Consider the following 18,266-nt stretch of genomic DNA (forward strand, 5'->3'; position numbering starts at 1 on the left):
TCTTACTCTACATTATTTAAATTATGGTGGATGAAGTTACTAGAATTGCATCATGCCAATACAACCTTCTACCTCATATGATTTTCAAAATTGGAGTTCTCTGCCCAAAATTTTCTAAAAGCCCCCCCTCCCTCTCCCCAGACACACACACATAATCTAACTGGGGAACCGAATACAGCTCTTTGCCACCTCTTGTGCGCATGGAACGTTGACAGCCTTAATAGGATAAAAATCTCAAGGAAGAAAAAAATTCAAGTTTAAATCTGCCCTGGGCTTTGTATTGTAATAAAAATTGATTAAAAACAAACAAACAATAACAAAAAAGCAAACCTTTCTGTAATCACTCTGCCATATGTAGAATATTTTGTACCCTCTTTATTAGTTTTTAAAAGATGTTATCCTTCTGAAGTTAAGAGCATACCTTATCTCTGGAGCCAGAGGCTTAACTCCTTTCAGAGAGAGCGCCACTGTCAGTTGCTATTTTTGGAGGTTGTAATTTTAAGGACCTGTAGCCAAGGATGATCTCTTAAACTGCCTCTACTTTTGCCAACTTTTCTAAAAGAAATCTATGGTCATCTCTAAAGAGCTAACTTTTAGGATACACTGTGAGTTACATGGTAGGAGGCAGAATTTTTTCACTCCACATTCAAATATGTAATGTATCATCACTTAGTTCTTAACCCGAACTTATGAAAACTTTTAGCCAACTGAACATTAACCTGTGCTTATTTTAAACATGTAAAGCAATTCTAGAGGTTTCGTACTTGACACAGATTATCTGAATTGAATGAATGAATTGTGAAACCTCAAGTATAAATGAAAATGTAGAATGAAAGCATTGAAAAAAAAAATGAGAGAGGAGGGACATCTTTCAGAGAAGTGGCCTGGAATGGTTCCAAGGATGACCCAAACTCTTCCCTGGATTCAGTTTATCATCACCAAAAAAATACTGCTTTTGCTACCCCACACAACCCAGTAGAATTATCAAATGTAATCTTTAGAATATTTGAATCACACTTTTCACATGAGGTCATGCCTTAACCATTGTTTCTGTGAGTAGTGAATGAATAATTTGGGATAAATAAACTTTAATTTATAACCTCATGGCAGCCTATACTAGATACTGCATAAAGGCTTTTCCCCCTTTCTATTATAGTGTTTCTAAGACCTCAGAGAAATCTGGAATCTATAGACCCACAGTTTACAATTCGGAGGAAAATGGAACAGATGAGAGAAGAAAAAGAACTGGTGGAACAACTCCGTGAGGTACCCAAGACATATTATATAATTGAATGATAATTTTTAGACTTGAGCATACAGTTGACTCTTGAACAATGTAGGTGTTGGGGCACCATCACCTCCTCCCTGTACAGTCAAAAATCCAAGTTTAGCTTTTGACTCCCCCAAAACGTAACTACTAATAGTTTATTGACCAGAAGTGTTACCAATAACATAAACAGTCGATTAACACATATTTTGTATGTTATATGTATTATATACTCTATTCTTATAACAAAGTAAACTAGAGAAAAGAGAGTGTTAAGAAAACCATAAAGAAGATAAAATGCATTTACAGGACTGTACATATTTACTGAAAAAAATCCGTGTATAACTGGGCTTGCGCAGTTCAAACCCATGTTGGTCAAAGGTCAACTGTATTTTTAAAAAATAGACTTTGAAGCACTGCGAGCACACCTACTTTCAAATCTAGCCAGGTCGCCTACTGAATGTTTGATATTGGACAAGTCACTTAATATCCCCAAATGTCAGTTTTTTCATGTATTAAAAATGTAGTTCCAATCTACCTTAGTGGGGTTTTGTGAGGTATATATGAGATAATATTAAGTAGAACTACTTAATACATAGGTATAAAGCTAGTATTATTTCAATTCAGATATACTTTAAAATAATGCACTGTTATTCATTTACTTAATAATAATATCCCATTAATTTAAAGATGTTCAGAGTCATCCGCACTTTGTATCCCAAACTGGTCAAAACTTTTTAATCAAGCATTTAATAGAAAAACTATTTGAGTTACTAAAGAATGAAGTCTTGTGCTCAGTGCCATTGAAGAGTTTAAGCTCAGTGATGGCAGGGACCATGGCTAGTGATTGACCACTTTTTTGCCTCAGAAAACGGGAAAAAAAAGATGTATTTGTCTTCTCTTTTAAATCTGCCTCTAGCTTCCTCAGGTTGGGCAGTAAATTTTGTCCTATAATTCAATATGAAACTTTCCACTATTTTTTACAAATTGGATCCAAACTGCTGTAATATTGTTGGAGCCAAATTCTCATTTCATAATTTTCCCCAAATTACAAAAGAAAAACTATGACTCCTCAGCCTCTAATTTGAATACATAATTATCAATTTATAAGGTGTAAGAGGACACTGTGAATCATGTATCTATACATATTTGTATATTTTATGAATTCTTCAGGAAAAATGTTGCAATCTATTAGAAATCCTTTGGTTGTCACTTTTTTTTCTTTTTTTAAATAAATTTTTAATTGAAAATATAATGGGGACTAATCCTGATTGAAGAAAATAGAGAGATGCAAAAGAAAAATAAGTCATCTTTTATCCCACAGCTCAAAGACAATCGTTAACACTTTGGCTTCTAGCATTCTTTTTACATTTAAGTTGTTTCTGAATTGTGAGCATCTCATATACAGTCGTGCATTGCTTAATGATAGAGATGCATTCTGAGAAAGGCGCCGTTAGGCAATCTCGTTGTTGAATGAGCATCACAGAGTGCATTTGCACAGACCTAGATAGTGTAGCCTACTTCACACTGAGGCTTTATTGTGTACCTCTGTCGTGTATGGGGTGTATCATTGACCACAGCCTCCTTCTGATTCCTTCACAGAGCATCGAGATGAGGCTCAAGGTCAGCCTGCATGAGGACCTGGGGGCTGCGCTCATGGATGGGGTTGTCCTCTGCCATCTGGTCAATCACATCCGCCCGCGGTCTGTTGCAAGCATCCACGTCCCCTCACCAGCAGTTGTAAGTATGTCCATATAAAGGGAAATGAACTTTTCCATAAGCCAAGCTCGTTTGGGACAGTCCTGCTGGTTACAAATGCTGATGGGGTTACCAGGACCCTGCTCAAATCCTCTCTGTTGAGCCCCAGACCACTAGAAGAGCAGAAAAGCAATAGGTCTGAAGGAAGGAATATTTTCAAGGTCAAAAAGGGAGAATATTTAAAATAAATATATAAATGACAGAAAAGGAATTTATTCCCAATATAAAGCAAATCACATTAAATAAATTGCTGATTGGTATGCTAACTAAGACTTTACAGATGGACGTAAAGACTCATTTCCTACAAAGGCTTATTTAAACAGTGAGAAGTCTTTGGGAGAGAATCATTTGTTTGATACCTTCTCTTTTAAGTGGAATCTCTTTCCTTTATTAGTCATTGGGGATTTTAGGATGGCTCTGAAAAGGTGCAGACTCTATGTAAAAGATAATTATAACCTGTCAAGCCAGAGGTTGGTTAGCCAGTCATTATTTCAGCAATTCCTTGATCATTCACTATGCTCAAGGGTACATTGGAGATACTGGGGGAACAGTAGGAAAGGTGTGAAGATGAGTGAGACTCCATTAATGCCCTCAAAATCCTCGTCTTCTCTGTAGGGGAGATAACGCTGGCATGTGGAACCCTCTTCCTATATATCTCAAAGCATGTTACCATCTAGAAGAGAACTCCAGAGTCAGTTTTATGGTCAGATAAGGGGGGTGGAATCAGGGATAAGCCTGTTTTTGAGACAAGCAGAGAAGAAAGAAGAATTTCTACCCACACCATTTGCAGTTCGTTAGGTGAGAAAGGAGTGTAGGTGCGAAGAACATATAGTTTGGATTCAAATTCCAGATGTACTTACATGCGTATGTCTTTGGGCAAGTTATTTAACCTCTCTTTAACTCAGTTTGCTCGTCCCTACCATGGAAATGTTCTTGTGAGGATGAAATGAGGAGCTACATATGACACATATATGAATGTGAGCCATTATTATCATTAGTGTTTGTAGAGCGTATTTTCACAATTCAGAGCCCCTAATCTCAAGGCACAATGTTGGTAAAATGGTCATATGAGAAGTGTGTTAGGTGAAAGCCCTTGGGAAGCACATTTGCACCCTCGTTCACCCCCCCCTGGAATGCCTCACACTGGCTTTATTTGTCCTAATGTCTTTTCTATTTTCTTAGCTGATGATCCCATTTCAGCTATCAGTTTCCTTTCTATACAATTGAACATCTTTTTCCTTTGAAAAGTTTGACCACTTTTTGCAGCAGGACACATAAGGAAAAAAAGATCTGTTTATCTTCTCTTTTAAATCTGCCTCTAGCTGCCCTAGGGTGGGCAGTAAATTCTGTCCTGTAATTCAGTATGAAACTTTCCAATACTTTTTACAGATGGGATCCAAATTACCATAATGTTGTCTGAACTGTGTGCCAAATTCTCATTTAATAATTTTTCCCAAATTATAAGAGAAACTATGACTCCTCAGCCTCCATTTTAAGTGTACGATTACCATTTTACAAAGTATAAGAGGACACTATGAATCATGAATCTATATACATTTGTACATTTTATTCTTCAGGAGAAAAATGCTATATTTCGTCAGAAATTTTTAAATTTTCACCTGTTTCTTCTTTAAATAAAATTTTTAAAATAGTAAATATAATGTGAAATAATGCCTAATTGGAGCAAAGGAGAAAATAGAGAAATGCAAGAAAAATAAATCATTTTTTATCCCACCGCCCAAAGACATCACTGTCAACATTTTGGCTACTATACGACTAGCATTCTTTCTACATTTGAGCTGTTTTTGAATTGTGAGCATCATATATATATTATATATATATATATATGTTATTTAGTAGTAACATATATATATATATATATATATATATATATATATATATGTTATTTAGTAGTTTTTAAAATGTATTAAAACCTAACTGTTTACCTATGTCACTAAAATTATTCATCAGTATCCATTTTAATAATTATAACATATTTTAGCATGTTATACTATAGTTTTCCTTTTTGGAAATGTAAGCTGCTGCTAAATGTCCACTTTTCAGAAATTCTTCAGCAGGCATCTTAACACCTCTTTGACCAGGCCCAGCCACACTATAGCCGTGATACCTGCTTTCTGTCCCCAGCTTATGCTGTCACCTCCACGCCATGTTTGCACAGGCTGCTCTCTCTAAATGAAGAGGCTGCTCTGCACGCTGCCTCCATATCTCCTTATCTACAGCATCACTAGCTCCCATTTCTTCACTGACTGCTTCCGTGTTTACACGCCGTTCTTGACTACTTAGCACTGAGTTAGACTCTCTCTTTTTTTTCTCCTTATAACTAAGACCTATATCATACTATACTATAATTTCCTTGAACTTGTTAATATTTCCAGTGAGGCTTGCCAAGTAAACTGGAACTAAGTGACTGTGAGGATTGCATCTTTCAGTTCCACAGGTGCATCCTTACCACCAAGTAGAGCGTCTGATACATAGTAAACACTTACTAAATAAGATCCTATGTGCACCATCAGCCATGGATGGGGGTACTTTTACTACCCGTGTGTTGTCAACATTAAGCATTCTAAGTTTTCATTCATGAACCAATACTGTCCATTTTTTATGCCAACCTGAGGGAATATAGTGGTAAACAGAATCACTATTGTCAATATGCTGAGTCTCTTAAGATGGATTTTGTCACTCTTGGACAACTTGGTGAGCTAAACACTGGCATCCCAGTTCATGTAATTCATGTATTTTTTGATCCTTTGAATAATGGTGAGGTTGAACCTCTAACTAGTAGCCAGTACTTTTCTAATTGAAACTAGGTAGCAACCTTAGGATGGGCCCTCCCTCACTTCCAAAGCTGCGGGGGGCAAGGGGGAGGCTAGAAGAAGTCCCTTTTATCAATAAATCCTGTGTAAATTTAGTTTTATGGTGATTGGTGTAAGTCCCTACAAGATAGAATGACTTACTTCCCTCTCTCCCTTGCTATTCACAGGGTAAGGTCAGTATTTATAAAACATTGCTCCTACACCTAGATTATGGAGTCATTTGTGCTTCTTACCTCCCATTTTAAAAGAACTAATAGTGGAATATTAAAATTTAGCAGTAAAGCTTTTAAAACTTACCATGTGAAAATTGTGTGACTCAGATGTACCTGTTATCCATACCATATCTTGAAGGTAACCTGGCCAGGATCAACTCGATTTTGAGAGTCCCTTGGTTAAGTCTGTAACATCACTTTGTTTAGTGCTGTTTACCTTGATGTTGCCTCTTTCTAATTAAGTCCATTGCTTTAATGGGAAGGAGATTAATTGGCCTGGTGAATTTAACCCTTCATAAAGAAATGTAATTGTTGATGGGAAAAGGTGATGCTTATGGTGTATTTTTAGGTGAACTAAAGTAGGTTGCACAAGAGTATGATCCATAAAAATTGTGTGTATGTATGTGTGTGTGTATACAGATTTATATATACTCGTATATATGTGCAGACACATACATACATACATATATGCAGATACATACACATATGCAGAAATACTGCATATAGACACATATCTATGTACATACATAGGTAGATATGTATGTCTTTGTATACATAAACATGTGCACACACAACATCTGGAAAAATATAATCCAAAATATTAATTGTTTTTATCTCTAGGTGGACATTTCTGGATAAGTTTTTATTGTCTTCTATGTACTTATATATTTTTTCCTCCAGTAAACATGTAGTATTACTTTTGTCATTTAGAAAGCTTTAAAATTAAGATATTATTAAAATTATTTTCCTTTTAATAATTCATTATTTCTGCATATTTGCATTTATAGCCCAAACTTAGCATGGCCAAATGCAGAAGAAACGTGGAAAACTTTTTGGAAGCATGCCGAAAATTAGGAGTACCAGAGGTAACATCAAATTTGTCCAAATAACCATGTTTTAGTAAAGATTTTCTTTAATGTATGTGTTTGAACCCACTGAAGAGATGTACAGCTTTGTGCATCCTGTTTAATCTCTTTGTACATCCTGTCTTTCTTGAGGAGTAATAATAAGTAAGTTATATAAAATGTTAGTTTAAATTGCTCTATTGCAATGAAATAAAAATGGCTTAAAGCAGTATGGTCAATTCTGAGGGAAAGGAAATATCATTTCTTTAACATTTTGAAATAAATGTGTAATTCCAAACTTGAAAAAAAAATTAATCAGTTTGATTCCCTCTTGTAAGGGCAGAAATTGCTGAGGTTTCATTGCCCCTTCTTTCAGGTTCCATAGGAGAGAATTTGGAGCTGATGGTTTTCCTCCTCCAACTTCTTAAGCAAAGCAGAGCTGTAGTTTGCAACAAATTTGTTGATTTTCATTTCCTGTAATAGCATTTTGGTATGTGTATCAAAATAATCAGCATTGAAAATATTAATTATTGTTATTATTAATCATTACCATTAATAATAATAATGTTTGTGTGTTGCTTTATAGTTTGTTATCTGTTTGTATTTACATTTTCCCCTTTAGTCTGCTTTAGACCCATTGGCAAGTTCCGATAGCCAGCCCGGCTGTAGTTTGCTCCTTTTTTGTGTGCAAGCTAAGCCCCAGCCTCAGCCGATTTGGGGCTTTTAAAGACTGTGCTATTAGTAATTACATAAAATGGTTTCTTAGGGAGACAAAAACCAATGCACTCAGAATTTGTGGGTAAGTTGAGAAGTTTATCATCATTGTGATAAACAGAAATGGACAGAAATTCTATTTCTTGTCATTTCTTCTATCTTTTCTAATGTTCCAGGGATAAAGTCACTACAGAATCTATCATGAGATACTGTTTTTGAATATGTGAAGGAATTACATTTCAATGATAGGAGTTAGTCCTTCCTTCCTTCCTTCCTTCCTTCCTTCCTTCCTTCCTTCCTTCCTTCCTTCCTTCCTTATTCCCTCCCTCCCATCTTTCCTTCCATACTTCCTTCTTTCCTTTCTTTCTTCTTTCCTTCCTTATCTTCCTGTTTTTTAGTTTGGTGAAGTTCAAAGGTGAGGGTGTAGTGGTGGTCTTCTAATCTCATTTGAGCAAAAAAAGAATTATTAAAGCTTCTTTAAGTCAGAGCTGTAGTATCAATAAAAAGTGTACATATTCATTATTTAAAAGAGTGTAATCTTTATATATGGGCTCAATATCTTTGTGATCAATTGAAATGTCTTTCAACAATGTTAATCTGTGTGCCTCTATAGTATGTGTACATTTTAATATTTCATATACATTCTTGGCTTCAAGTATTTATGAAAATTCTTATAGACACCTTTTTAAATAATTTGATTCTGTCATGGGCTAATAGGTTTTCCCATGTGTGAATCAAAACTATCATACCAAGTCAGATGGTAAATTATTCATGTCTGTGCTGGAAAGCACTAATGAGTTATGATGTAATCCCATGATATTTTTAAACTCATCAAAGTTTTCTCGGCTTGTGGTAATACAAAATGAAATGGATATGCACTTTGCCATTTATTGTCAGTAAAGATTGGTAATTATTATTTCCTTTTAAGGTGGGCAAAAGGAAATTAAATTATCATAAATATGCAGAGAAAAATTATTATAATTTCTGATTTATGCCCCTAGCACTAATAGGCAATTTATAATTCCTGAGAAGGTTGAATTACAATGAATAATGACCTTTTTTGCCAATATCCCTCTTAACTATGCTTAGTAAGAAATATATCACTTAGGGTATTTTTAAATTGTTTTTAAGATTTGAGATGATTTTCAAGTTTGTACTGTATATGTATGCATCGCATGTGTGTGTATGTCTGTGTGTGTATACATATAGTTCCATCCTGATGGATAATCCAATTGCATTTTACTGGTGACTAGAGTTATTACATTAAGTTCATTACTATTGTTAATAGACAAAGTCTGCTGGTTAGTTTTAGTTAGCAGTTGAACTCCTTTAACAAGCTATGTTAAAAGAAGGAAGAAATATTCTAGTGGAAAACCAGAAATCGCCAGTTGGAAGGCAATTGGCAAATTTTCCTGTACACTCGAATTAGCATGCTTCATGTCTCACAGAATGGATGAGGAATAAGTTATTGGAAATGAGGAAATATTTTCATCTAGGAATATGATCCTAAGTTAGGAGAGGGGTAAAATGACTTCTGCCCACTTAGATGGTTACATTTCTTTCATTACGTAAGAGGGTTGATGTTTTGCGTGCATATGTGACACACTACAATTGATGATATGCACTGAAAATAGTTATATCACAAGTCTAGTTGCAGAAGTTTTCCACTTGCAATCAGACATTTTAAAAGACTGGTACCTAAAAACAGAGGACCCGTAACATTACAGTTCCTTATTTGCATTATATTTAATATTTGGGTAACAAAATATTCATTGATTTCCCAGTAGCAGACATCATTTTTCCTAATTTGTGAGCTTTTCTTGCTTTCTTCTCTATCCATAACTTATCTACATATACACACTCGTAAGTCACAGAGATCTTGAATTCTGCATTTTTTAAGCTAAATATCTAATTGACAATAATGCATCACCCTGTAGAGACTGAAAAATCACAGCTGTGCTCTAGGCCTAAATTGTTGCCTTTGTAATAGAATCACAGTTTGAAACTACAAGCTGAAGTCTAGGTTAGCAGCTTATATAATTGTTCATATGGATGGAATGTGGTCGCTGAGCAGCTTTAGTTAAATTATTACATACAAAGTAATTTGATGGGATGGAAGCAATTTTAAAATTGTTCCAGTTGTAATAGTTTATTGTATTTTCTTTAGAAGTCCCTATGGACACATTCCCAGGTATCTGCCCCAGGGTTGGTGAAGATTCATGAAGCATTTTATTGTGTGCTTTAGTAGAGTGCTTCTGGTGTGGCTGACCTATAAATGTGGCATCTTCAAATTAGCTGCATTTGGAATTGCACAGTGTAAGTAGCCCAGTTGTTTGCAGAAGGTTAGAGTGTGTAGACAAGTCAGGCAACTCTAGACCTCTGTCTGTTAATTGTGACATTTTAGTAAGGCTGGATCTAAACCCTTGAATCTTAGTCCAGGGGCAGGAATCTGAGACAGGATTGGAACAGTGGAGGCCGCTAATGGAAAGGAGGTAACGTCCCAGAAAGAAGTCAGTGATGGGATTCTGGAGAAATTCTGTCAGAGTGACAGCAGGCATATTTGCTATCAACTATGAGGGATTCTGGGATGAGGAAGAGGTTTGTTAATGAGAATGCCAAGGAAAGATCATTGAAATGGACCAGAAATGGTACTCGCTGGCAAGTATTTTTCTGGTGTAGGCACCATATTTCTTCAGCTAGTTACTTCAGCATAGGTCACTTCCATTCCTGCTGCTCATTCCTTGGGTTTTTTGGTTTGGTTTTGTTTTTCTGGGTGGGGCCAATTGCCCAACTAAAGAGACACAAATTGAATGACTCTAACCTGGAAGGAGATGAGTGAGTAGAGTATCTGTGAGACAAGTGTAGGAATATACAAAGTCTTGGGTGGATTAGCCCTCCCTGTGCTGTTAACTAGTTATGTGCCCTGAGACAAATCCCTTAAATCTAGCAGCAGTTAACCATTTACTGAGAACTTTTCGTACATGCCTCATCTCAAATGCTCACTGTTGGCGATCTGAGGTAAATATTTTATTACCATACTGTGAGGAAACTGAGGTCCAGAGGGGTGAAATAATTTCCTAAGCTTGTAGTCATAGCTGGTGAGCGGCAGAGCTGGCATTTGAACCCAGGTCTGTCAACATGAAGAGTCCCACTCTTTTTAGCGCACACACAGGCTCTCTGTGACTGAGTTCCCTGCTCTGCAAAGTGAGGTGTTGTACTTAAGCAGTGGATTTAAACCACATTCTCCAGAGCCGTTGATTCTTTCGCCTGCGTAGGAGGTGAGGGAAAGCCAATGGGAGGCTACGGTCACTCTCACCCCCTTGTTTCAGCCAGAGCAGTTTCTCTTTCGCCTGTGATGTATATTGGATTCCCCACTTAGGTTTCCTTTGAGGGGGAAAAAGTGTCCTATTGCTAAGCATAGTGTGGAAATCACTAGACCCCTAAGGTTTCTTTGAGCTCTGATATTCCATGAAAGCTTGGTTATATCCGCAGTTCTACAATTGCTTTCCCTCCTCATCAGTTGCTTTGCTGCCAGAGGATTACCAGAGTCACGCATCATGGCACCCTGGAAAATCTGGGGGTTGGGTGGTGTTGATGACACCATCTTATCGTCCCTTATAGTATTGATGCTGGTGGTCAGATTTTGCATTTATCTGTGATCTCTGGTGTAACTTGATCTTGACGACAGGCCTACCTAGTACTACCCTTGGTGGGCTTACAAATTCTTTGGGATAGTTCTTTGTTTCACCCAATAATCTGCCTCCAATTAAGCGTTGGGGTCATGGGTCATCGATATACAGAGGCTTCCTTTGCCTTTTCTGAGAAAGCGTGACCATTCTTGGCCTCTGACCTTGATGTAGAGGCTTCATGGTTTGTTATTAGGGGTTTCCAAATTGGTCCATATTTAGGGCTATTTTAGTATACGCGGTCTCAGGTGGCTAGAAATCTCTGATTTATGAAACAGCAAAAGTATTAGAAAGTAGGTACTTATTTTGTTCACTAGCAAAACTTTTCTACTTGATTTTAAATAAGTAGTTTTGGCCTCAGACCTCTGGAGGAACAAAGTCCTTAATTTACCAGACTTGCTCTCTTTAGATGAGGAGGGAACTGAGACTAGAAATATACTTTGTTTTCTAACTGCCCAGCCCTTCTTATTCATGATTGTTTCCAGAGAGAAAACAGAGAAGAGGATTAAGGCAGTCACTCTACTGACAGTGGTAGACGCCTTGGCAATCCGGGCCCCTCCTGCCTGCCTGGGCAGCCCAGAGGCCTGGGGCCCTTGCAGTACTGTAGAAGTGGCAGGTTTTCTTCTCCATCCACAAGGACAGGTCACTTTGTGTCCCTCAGCTTCTGCATCAACCAAAGAGAGTTAAAAATAAAATCCTAAAACACATTCACATGCTAACAGTGATTGTGTTGATAGAAGTGGAATTATGGCTGAGTCTTGTTTTCTGTAGCTTTCATATTTACATGTTATTGTCTTTTATAATGAGATATTATATTTGAAAGTAATAGTAACAACTTTCCTACACTACACCTGTTGAGGTTTTAGGGAATAATGCATGTGTAACTGATCTGACATTTTTTAATTAAAAGACATTCTATAAATTGAAGCTACTATATATTTTTTTATTTCTTGAGAATAGGAGAAATGAGTTCCTTCTCCTCTTTGAGCCTTATGTCTCTTTCTTCCCCAAATCGGTGACTTTTGGGGGGAAGGGTGAGATTCTTTTTCCAAGATTTATTTTAATTTTCCATTTATATTGGTTAACTCTGAGGTCAGATAATCAAAGGTGCAGACATTTATTATTTTATTAATATCAGTTTTTTAAAAAGAATCAGTTTCTAGCTTGTAAAGTCAGTCACATTTCTTACAGGTAGTATGTGTTTACCATTCACGTAAGAATCCTTTTCCACTGTGTGTCTCCTGGTGTCAGAGTCACCTCTGGTCAGTGGGCCAACAGCCTTTCATATGTATGTGCATGTTTGAGAATAAACATTTTAGACGCAATATCTTCAAAAAGTTTTAAATTACATTTCTAAATAAATTAGCTTACTTATAAGAGTTATCTTCTAAGTTCATAAAACTGGCAATAAGTTCTCATATATTGGAAACCCTACCTCACTCCATTCTTGGTCAGTTAGGGCTTTAAATTTTCAGAATGACCATCAACATTCCTCTGTTATTTTAGACTAAAAAAAAAAAAAATACTTTGTAAGCATACTGACTTTCAAAATTAAAATTATATTTCAATAAATTGAATATATTCTAAATTTCTTACAATTGAGACTTGATTGGACTCAGAACATCTATAAACTAGAGCTTTGTCTCCATTTCTGTCTGTGGCTATAGTACTTGGGGAACCTGAGCCCAACCTAGCAGTCTCAGGCACACTGACTGTTGCCCCTAAGGGAATCTGCTACCCTCTGGCCATTGTGATTTCTGTTCACTGTAATGAGAATTAGTGTTTGTACTTGTGTCTAGAGACTCTGAGTATATTCACTGTATTTTGCAAATGCCTTGCAGTAATGACTAATGCTTTGTAAATACATGGTGAAGTTTTGCCTCTTTAAATTTCCTTCCTTGTTAGTATTTTTCCTATTTTAATTTTTAAGGGAGAAAAAAGTACAATCTCTAAATTCCCCTCATTAAGACTGAAATTAGGGAAGCGCAAGGGCCAGAAAACTCCCAGGTTCCCTCCTTGTAGCATCCTTGCAGGGGATTTGTGACATTGGGTAGACTCAGAGAGCGGCTCTCAGAGGCCACAGCAGTCCACACTCCACACATTTTGCGACTCAGATTTTTACCTACCAAACAGACAATCCTAGACCTGCCTTTTCCTTTGGAGATCGTGATTTAATTTAAACCAATTAACATGGGCTGTGAGTCTAGGCCCCTACTATCCACTTTAGTCTGAAGTAAGCCCAGAACCTGTGGCATCATGAAGTTATTTGCAAGATAAGAAGAATGGTCTGGGTTGCCCATCTGCGTAAGAAGTGTATACTGAAAACTGCAAAGATAATCGGCCTCACTTGAGTTCTCTGATGGAGTTGCTGGGGAGCAGACTCGATGTTTTCCATAAGGTTCTGGGAAATGTATTGAAATATACACTAGAAGTAGAATAATGTATTTTAATGTGGAAATGCCACTTTTGAGAAAATCACTCTTTGGTCTGTGGATGGTTTCTGTCTTGTGTCTGCTTTGCTCGGATTTCACTGGCGAAGCACAACATTGCAACAGAAAATTCGTGTTGCAATGGAAAACTTCTTTTAGATGTTTCCTCATCTGTTCATCCTTGACTAGCATCTCTCTCCCAGTGAAATCCAATCAATGTGTAGCTGTTTTAATTCTTGGGAAAATAATAGTGGTAGCTTGATTCCTCCAAATCCACTGAGAAAAGACACACAATCTGAATAAATCCAATACAATTTATTATCTTAAAAATCCTTTGTTGCGTATCTCTACCTTCATAAATTAAAATAAGATGAGAATGTTTTTAATCTTACTCAACCCACTTAATATTGTAATATTCCTACTAAACTGAGGGCATCAGGATGACGTCAGAGGATACAAGCAAGATAAAACTCTACCTCAGAATAATCTTTCAGTTGCTCTGTGATTTGCATCTGCTTAGCCATGAGGCTAAAACAAAGGGCAATATTGTATCATATGTTCTAAAATATATATTACATATATATTTTAAATGCTTTGCCTAATTTAGAAATGAAACTGCATTTTATGAAATATGTCACAAATATTTTCAATCCTTGTTTAATTTGGACACAACTACAACTTCTTTCATACCGACATATCAATTATAATCACTATAAATTTTAAGCTGTTGTCATTTCCTGTTAAGAAATTTAATTTATTAGAAAACTGTTTCCTGACAGTAATAGACATCTGGAGGTCAACTTACAAGACTGAGCATCTTATTTTTGCATTTAAAGTAGAAGCTCTGCCTCCTTATATATAGTGAGTGTAAAGTAGATAAAACATGCATGGAGATCTGTGTCCCCCACGACCATACCTGTTTGGTTGTGAGGAAGTTTACAAAATAACCCTACTTGGGAATGTACTTTTATTCTAACCTCACATCTAAGAAGCCTCTTCTAGATTTTTATGTGTAGTTGCAAAAACATGAAACTTAATGTACTTTTGGACACATGGAGGGACGTAATTAGAACTAGCATTCCTCAGAGTTTATCGATAATCTTAAAAGGAAAATAAATTAGGTGTATGTGTTACTTTTCAGAAAGAAAGATTTTTATATTCATTCTTTATAAACCAGGGTAAAAAATGCATTAAGAGAATGGTAAGGAAAGATGGGGATTAAACTTTAAAGTTTATGTCTTTTCCTTTAGTAAGATTAAGACCTAAATGTATCAAGTGAAAAGCTCTTATTTTTATGCCATTGGTTAGCACATGATACCACTTGAATACTAAAACTGTTTAACTGCCAGAATGATATATATAGATTGCAGAACTTTCTTAATAGTGAGGTTGTGGGTGAGGGATATCTTTGTCCTATTTGCATAAAACACGTTGGGTATGCTACTTTTTTTTTTTTTCAAATAAGTTTTACAATCTTTGATGGTGGAATGGGTTTTACCTGCTTGAAATAAGAAGTTACTCTTACCATTTGCTAGTAACCAAAAATGTGTGCTTCTTTCCAGGCTGTTCTTCTGTGTATTTTTAATTGTATGCACTGTCTCTTTCTGTTCTAATGGCTGCCCTCGGAATAGGCTGACCTCTGCTCTCCGTATGACATCCTGCAGTTGGATTTTCGTCACATTCGAAAGACTGTTGACACTCTGCTGGCACTTGGGGAGAAACCCCCACAACCAACTTCTGCCCTCCGCTCCAGGGACCTTATAAGCTTCTGTCTTGTCCATATTCTCTTTATAGTGCTGATCTATATCACTTACCGCTGGAATGTTCTGTCTGCATAACGTCTGCATGTGCATCCAAAGCACTGTGCTCTGTCACCCAGATCCATTGCGGGGTCCTTCCTCCATCTGAGCTTTTGCTTTGCAAACTTCCATCCCTATTATCTCTTCAGTAATCTCTCGAGTTTTGAAGCTGAACATTTTCAAAAGCACAGACTTTATATTAGGTTGGTGCAAAAGTAATTGTGGTTTAACAGGTTAAAAATAATTGCAAAAACCACAATTACTTTTACACCAACCTATACAATGCTGTTCCCATTATGTAACTTTTCTCACTCACTGGAAAACAGTGACAAAGTGTATTCATACCTCCTCATTCACGTGGTGCCAGCAGCAGTGCCATGCAGTTCCTCTTCTCTCTCCCCCAGTGAGCTTCACTGCCCTGGGGAGAGTGGAAGAAGGTTTCAGAACAGGAGCAAAAGGGATTTATCATATGGAAATCTTTTCTTTGCAGTATGTAAGTCGAATCCCATCTAATTCAGGACTGGGCAATTGAGCTGTAGAGGGACCGCCTTGCAGAGGAGACAGAAAATCAGCATTTTGGCCCAATTTGGTCTATAAAAAAATCTACTGACCAAGTTGAACAATACTATCTGGAGAATGACTGCTTTGCTGGCCATTTGATTGGATGCTTCCGTTTCCTGCAGTGGGAGCTGTGAGGGGCAGCAGGGAGGGTTGCCGTCCCTTCTACTCTGAGCCAGTCTCTCTGCCCTGAGCCAGTCCCTCTGCCCTGAGCCAGCCTCTCTGCCCTGCTGCATGAGACAAAGCTGCGCAGAAGGGACGCTGAGGAAGGAAGGGGCCATCACTGTTAGAGCGCCACCTGGAGGATTTGCTTGCACACCAATTTTGTGTTTTTACTTCTTACTCCTGTGAGCCTCTGTTCTGAGGCTCTTAGAAAAGAATTTTCCCGAAGAGATTTCTATTTTTAAATAATGTAATAGGTCATTTTGCCTTTTGCTACATCCCATCATAATATCAGGTCCAGAATGTGATGGATTTGACTGTGTTCGTTTTCAAATAAAGCCACGAGTCCTGGAACATTCTTGGTCCTGAGGCTTGGGTTACTATGGCAGGAGCTAATAATAATAAGATTGTTCTTATTTTAAAAGAATGTAATTTCTCTAATGAATCTAAATTTTCATTTAACCTTTGTTTTCAAATGACATTAGCAAGCTGCTTTTATTTTTAAGTAAGCTTAAGGGATTATATATTAACTATATCAGCTTTGGAGCAACGTGGTCAGTTTGTAATTAAAAGATAAAACCAATAGAATCTTATTTAGGCCAAGATATTCCTGGTTTGGGGATGTCTTTTTCCTAATATGTGAAGGCCCTGCTCCAAGGTTAAGAGCGTCTCCCCTATGCTTCAGTCTACATCTGTGCCAAATATTGTTTCTTAAATTGGGGAGCTGATGGAGTTAAGTTCCTCAGATAAATTTCTAGTTTAGTGAGATGCAGGTGGTCTTCATAGATGGCTACTAAGAAGATAATTTTATTTTTCTGAACATTTCCATGAACATTTCCATGAATCCAGGCAGGCTATTTGAGAATGTGGAAAACCCACATAGTTAGAAAAGTATATTTATAAAGATTCTTTGTTGCTAAATCAGCTCAGATTTTCTAACAGGAAACATTCTTTACAAGATAATATCTTGAGTTAACTGAGCTTTTCCGCCTGATTTTGTATTGATTGGTGAAATACAGGGTATATGGAAGTTATTGAATTAACCTCAGTTGTGTATAAATAACTTGCAGATGTACTAAATTGCCTTTGGTGCTATCTTGTATTCTTCAGTCTGTAACACAATAAAATCCCTTTGTACAGTGTCAAATGAGCACCATGAGCCATAAGTTGCCTAATAAACACATTTTGGGTGATTATTCCAAGTTTTTATCAGCTCACCGATGCATTTATTTGTGCGCAGCCAGAGTAGTGCTCAGCATTTCCATCCATCTCTGCAGTGCATCGAGGCTCCCCGTTAATGATGGCCACTGTTGTTTTTTTGTTTTTTGTTTTTTGTTTTCTTTAGGGGGGGGGGCAAAGGAGGAGAAGAGAGAGGACTCACTGGGTGGCCATCCAAAAGAAAATTCTATCAATAAAAACGGAGTAGCACAGTCATGTGAGATCAGATTTAATTTTCAGTGTTGACTTGATGTTCTCTAGCTATGTTCATATTTCAGTTCTAGTGGCCAAAGTATTCTTTGGACACACTTCATTTCTCATGCCGTTACTGTATCTGTACCCTAATGTGCTGCTCCTCTTGGGATCTGTTGGATGGTATTTTTTTTATCAAATAGTATGGTAGCTAGCAGAACACAATTAATTTAGCCCTTTAGGCAAAACTTTGAACTCTCTTGCCCATTGTCAAGCTATTAATTTCCATTTAGAATGTTAAGCCTCTCCATGGTTCTTCCCCAAGGTACCCATGCACCAGCTCGCATTGCTAGCATAATGCTGCCATCGTAGCGTGACGGGATACCTGGTAATCGACTTGTCATCTGAGAGGGAGTCAGGGATTTAGTTGTGTGATTTGTATGTGCATACTAAATGTCCTTCCTCTTACAAGAAAGGATATTTTTACCACATTTCCTTCCAATGCCTGCTAAAAACAACCAAATATTATTTTATACTTTCGTTTTGAAATAGAAAGATCTATTTGAAATAGTTCTTTTTCTCCAGTTCTTTC

At 37.0% G+C, this 18,266-nt stretch overlaps 1 protein-coding gene across 8 annotated transcripts in view; it reads left to right on the forward strand.

Annotated features, from left to right (window-relative positions):
• The window catches only part of LRCH1 (leucine rich repeats and calponin homology domain containing 1), a 201,026-nt gene that overhangs the window by 175,275 nt on the left and 7,485 nt on the right, over window positions 1-18,266 (forward strand). For 4 of the 8 annotated variants that reach the window (XM_019753551.3, XM_019753556.3, XM_019753550.3 and 1 more), the window contains 4 exons: window positions 1,157-1,266; window positions 2,870-3,007; window positions 6,860-6,937; window positions 15,377-17,471. In XM_019753551.3, coding sequence (XP_019609110.1) covers window positions 1,157-1,266; window positions 2,870-3,007; window positions 6,860-6,937; window positions 15,377-15,583 — 533 coding nt within the window. In that variant the 3' untranslated portion in view covers window positions 15,584-17,471. Of the gene's footprint in view, window positions 1-1,156; window positions 1,267-2,869; window positions 3,008-6,859; window positions 6,938-15,376; window positions 17,472-18,266 lie in introns of those variants that run through there. The other 4 variants (XM_088792772.1, XM_019753552.3, XM_019753555.3 and 1 more) reach the window with 1 other exon arrangement.

This window comes from Rhinolophus sinicus, chromosome 16 (genome assembly GCF_057876585.1).
Source record: "Rhinolophus sinicus isolate RSI-liver-muscle chromosome 16, RSI-T2T, whole genome shotgun sequence".
NCBI classification, from domain to species: Eukaryota; Metazoa; Chordata; class Mammalia; order Chiroptera; family Rhinolophidae; genus Rhinolophus; species Rhinolophus sinicus.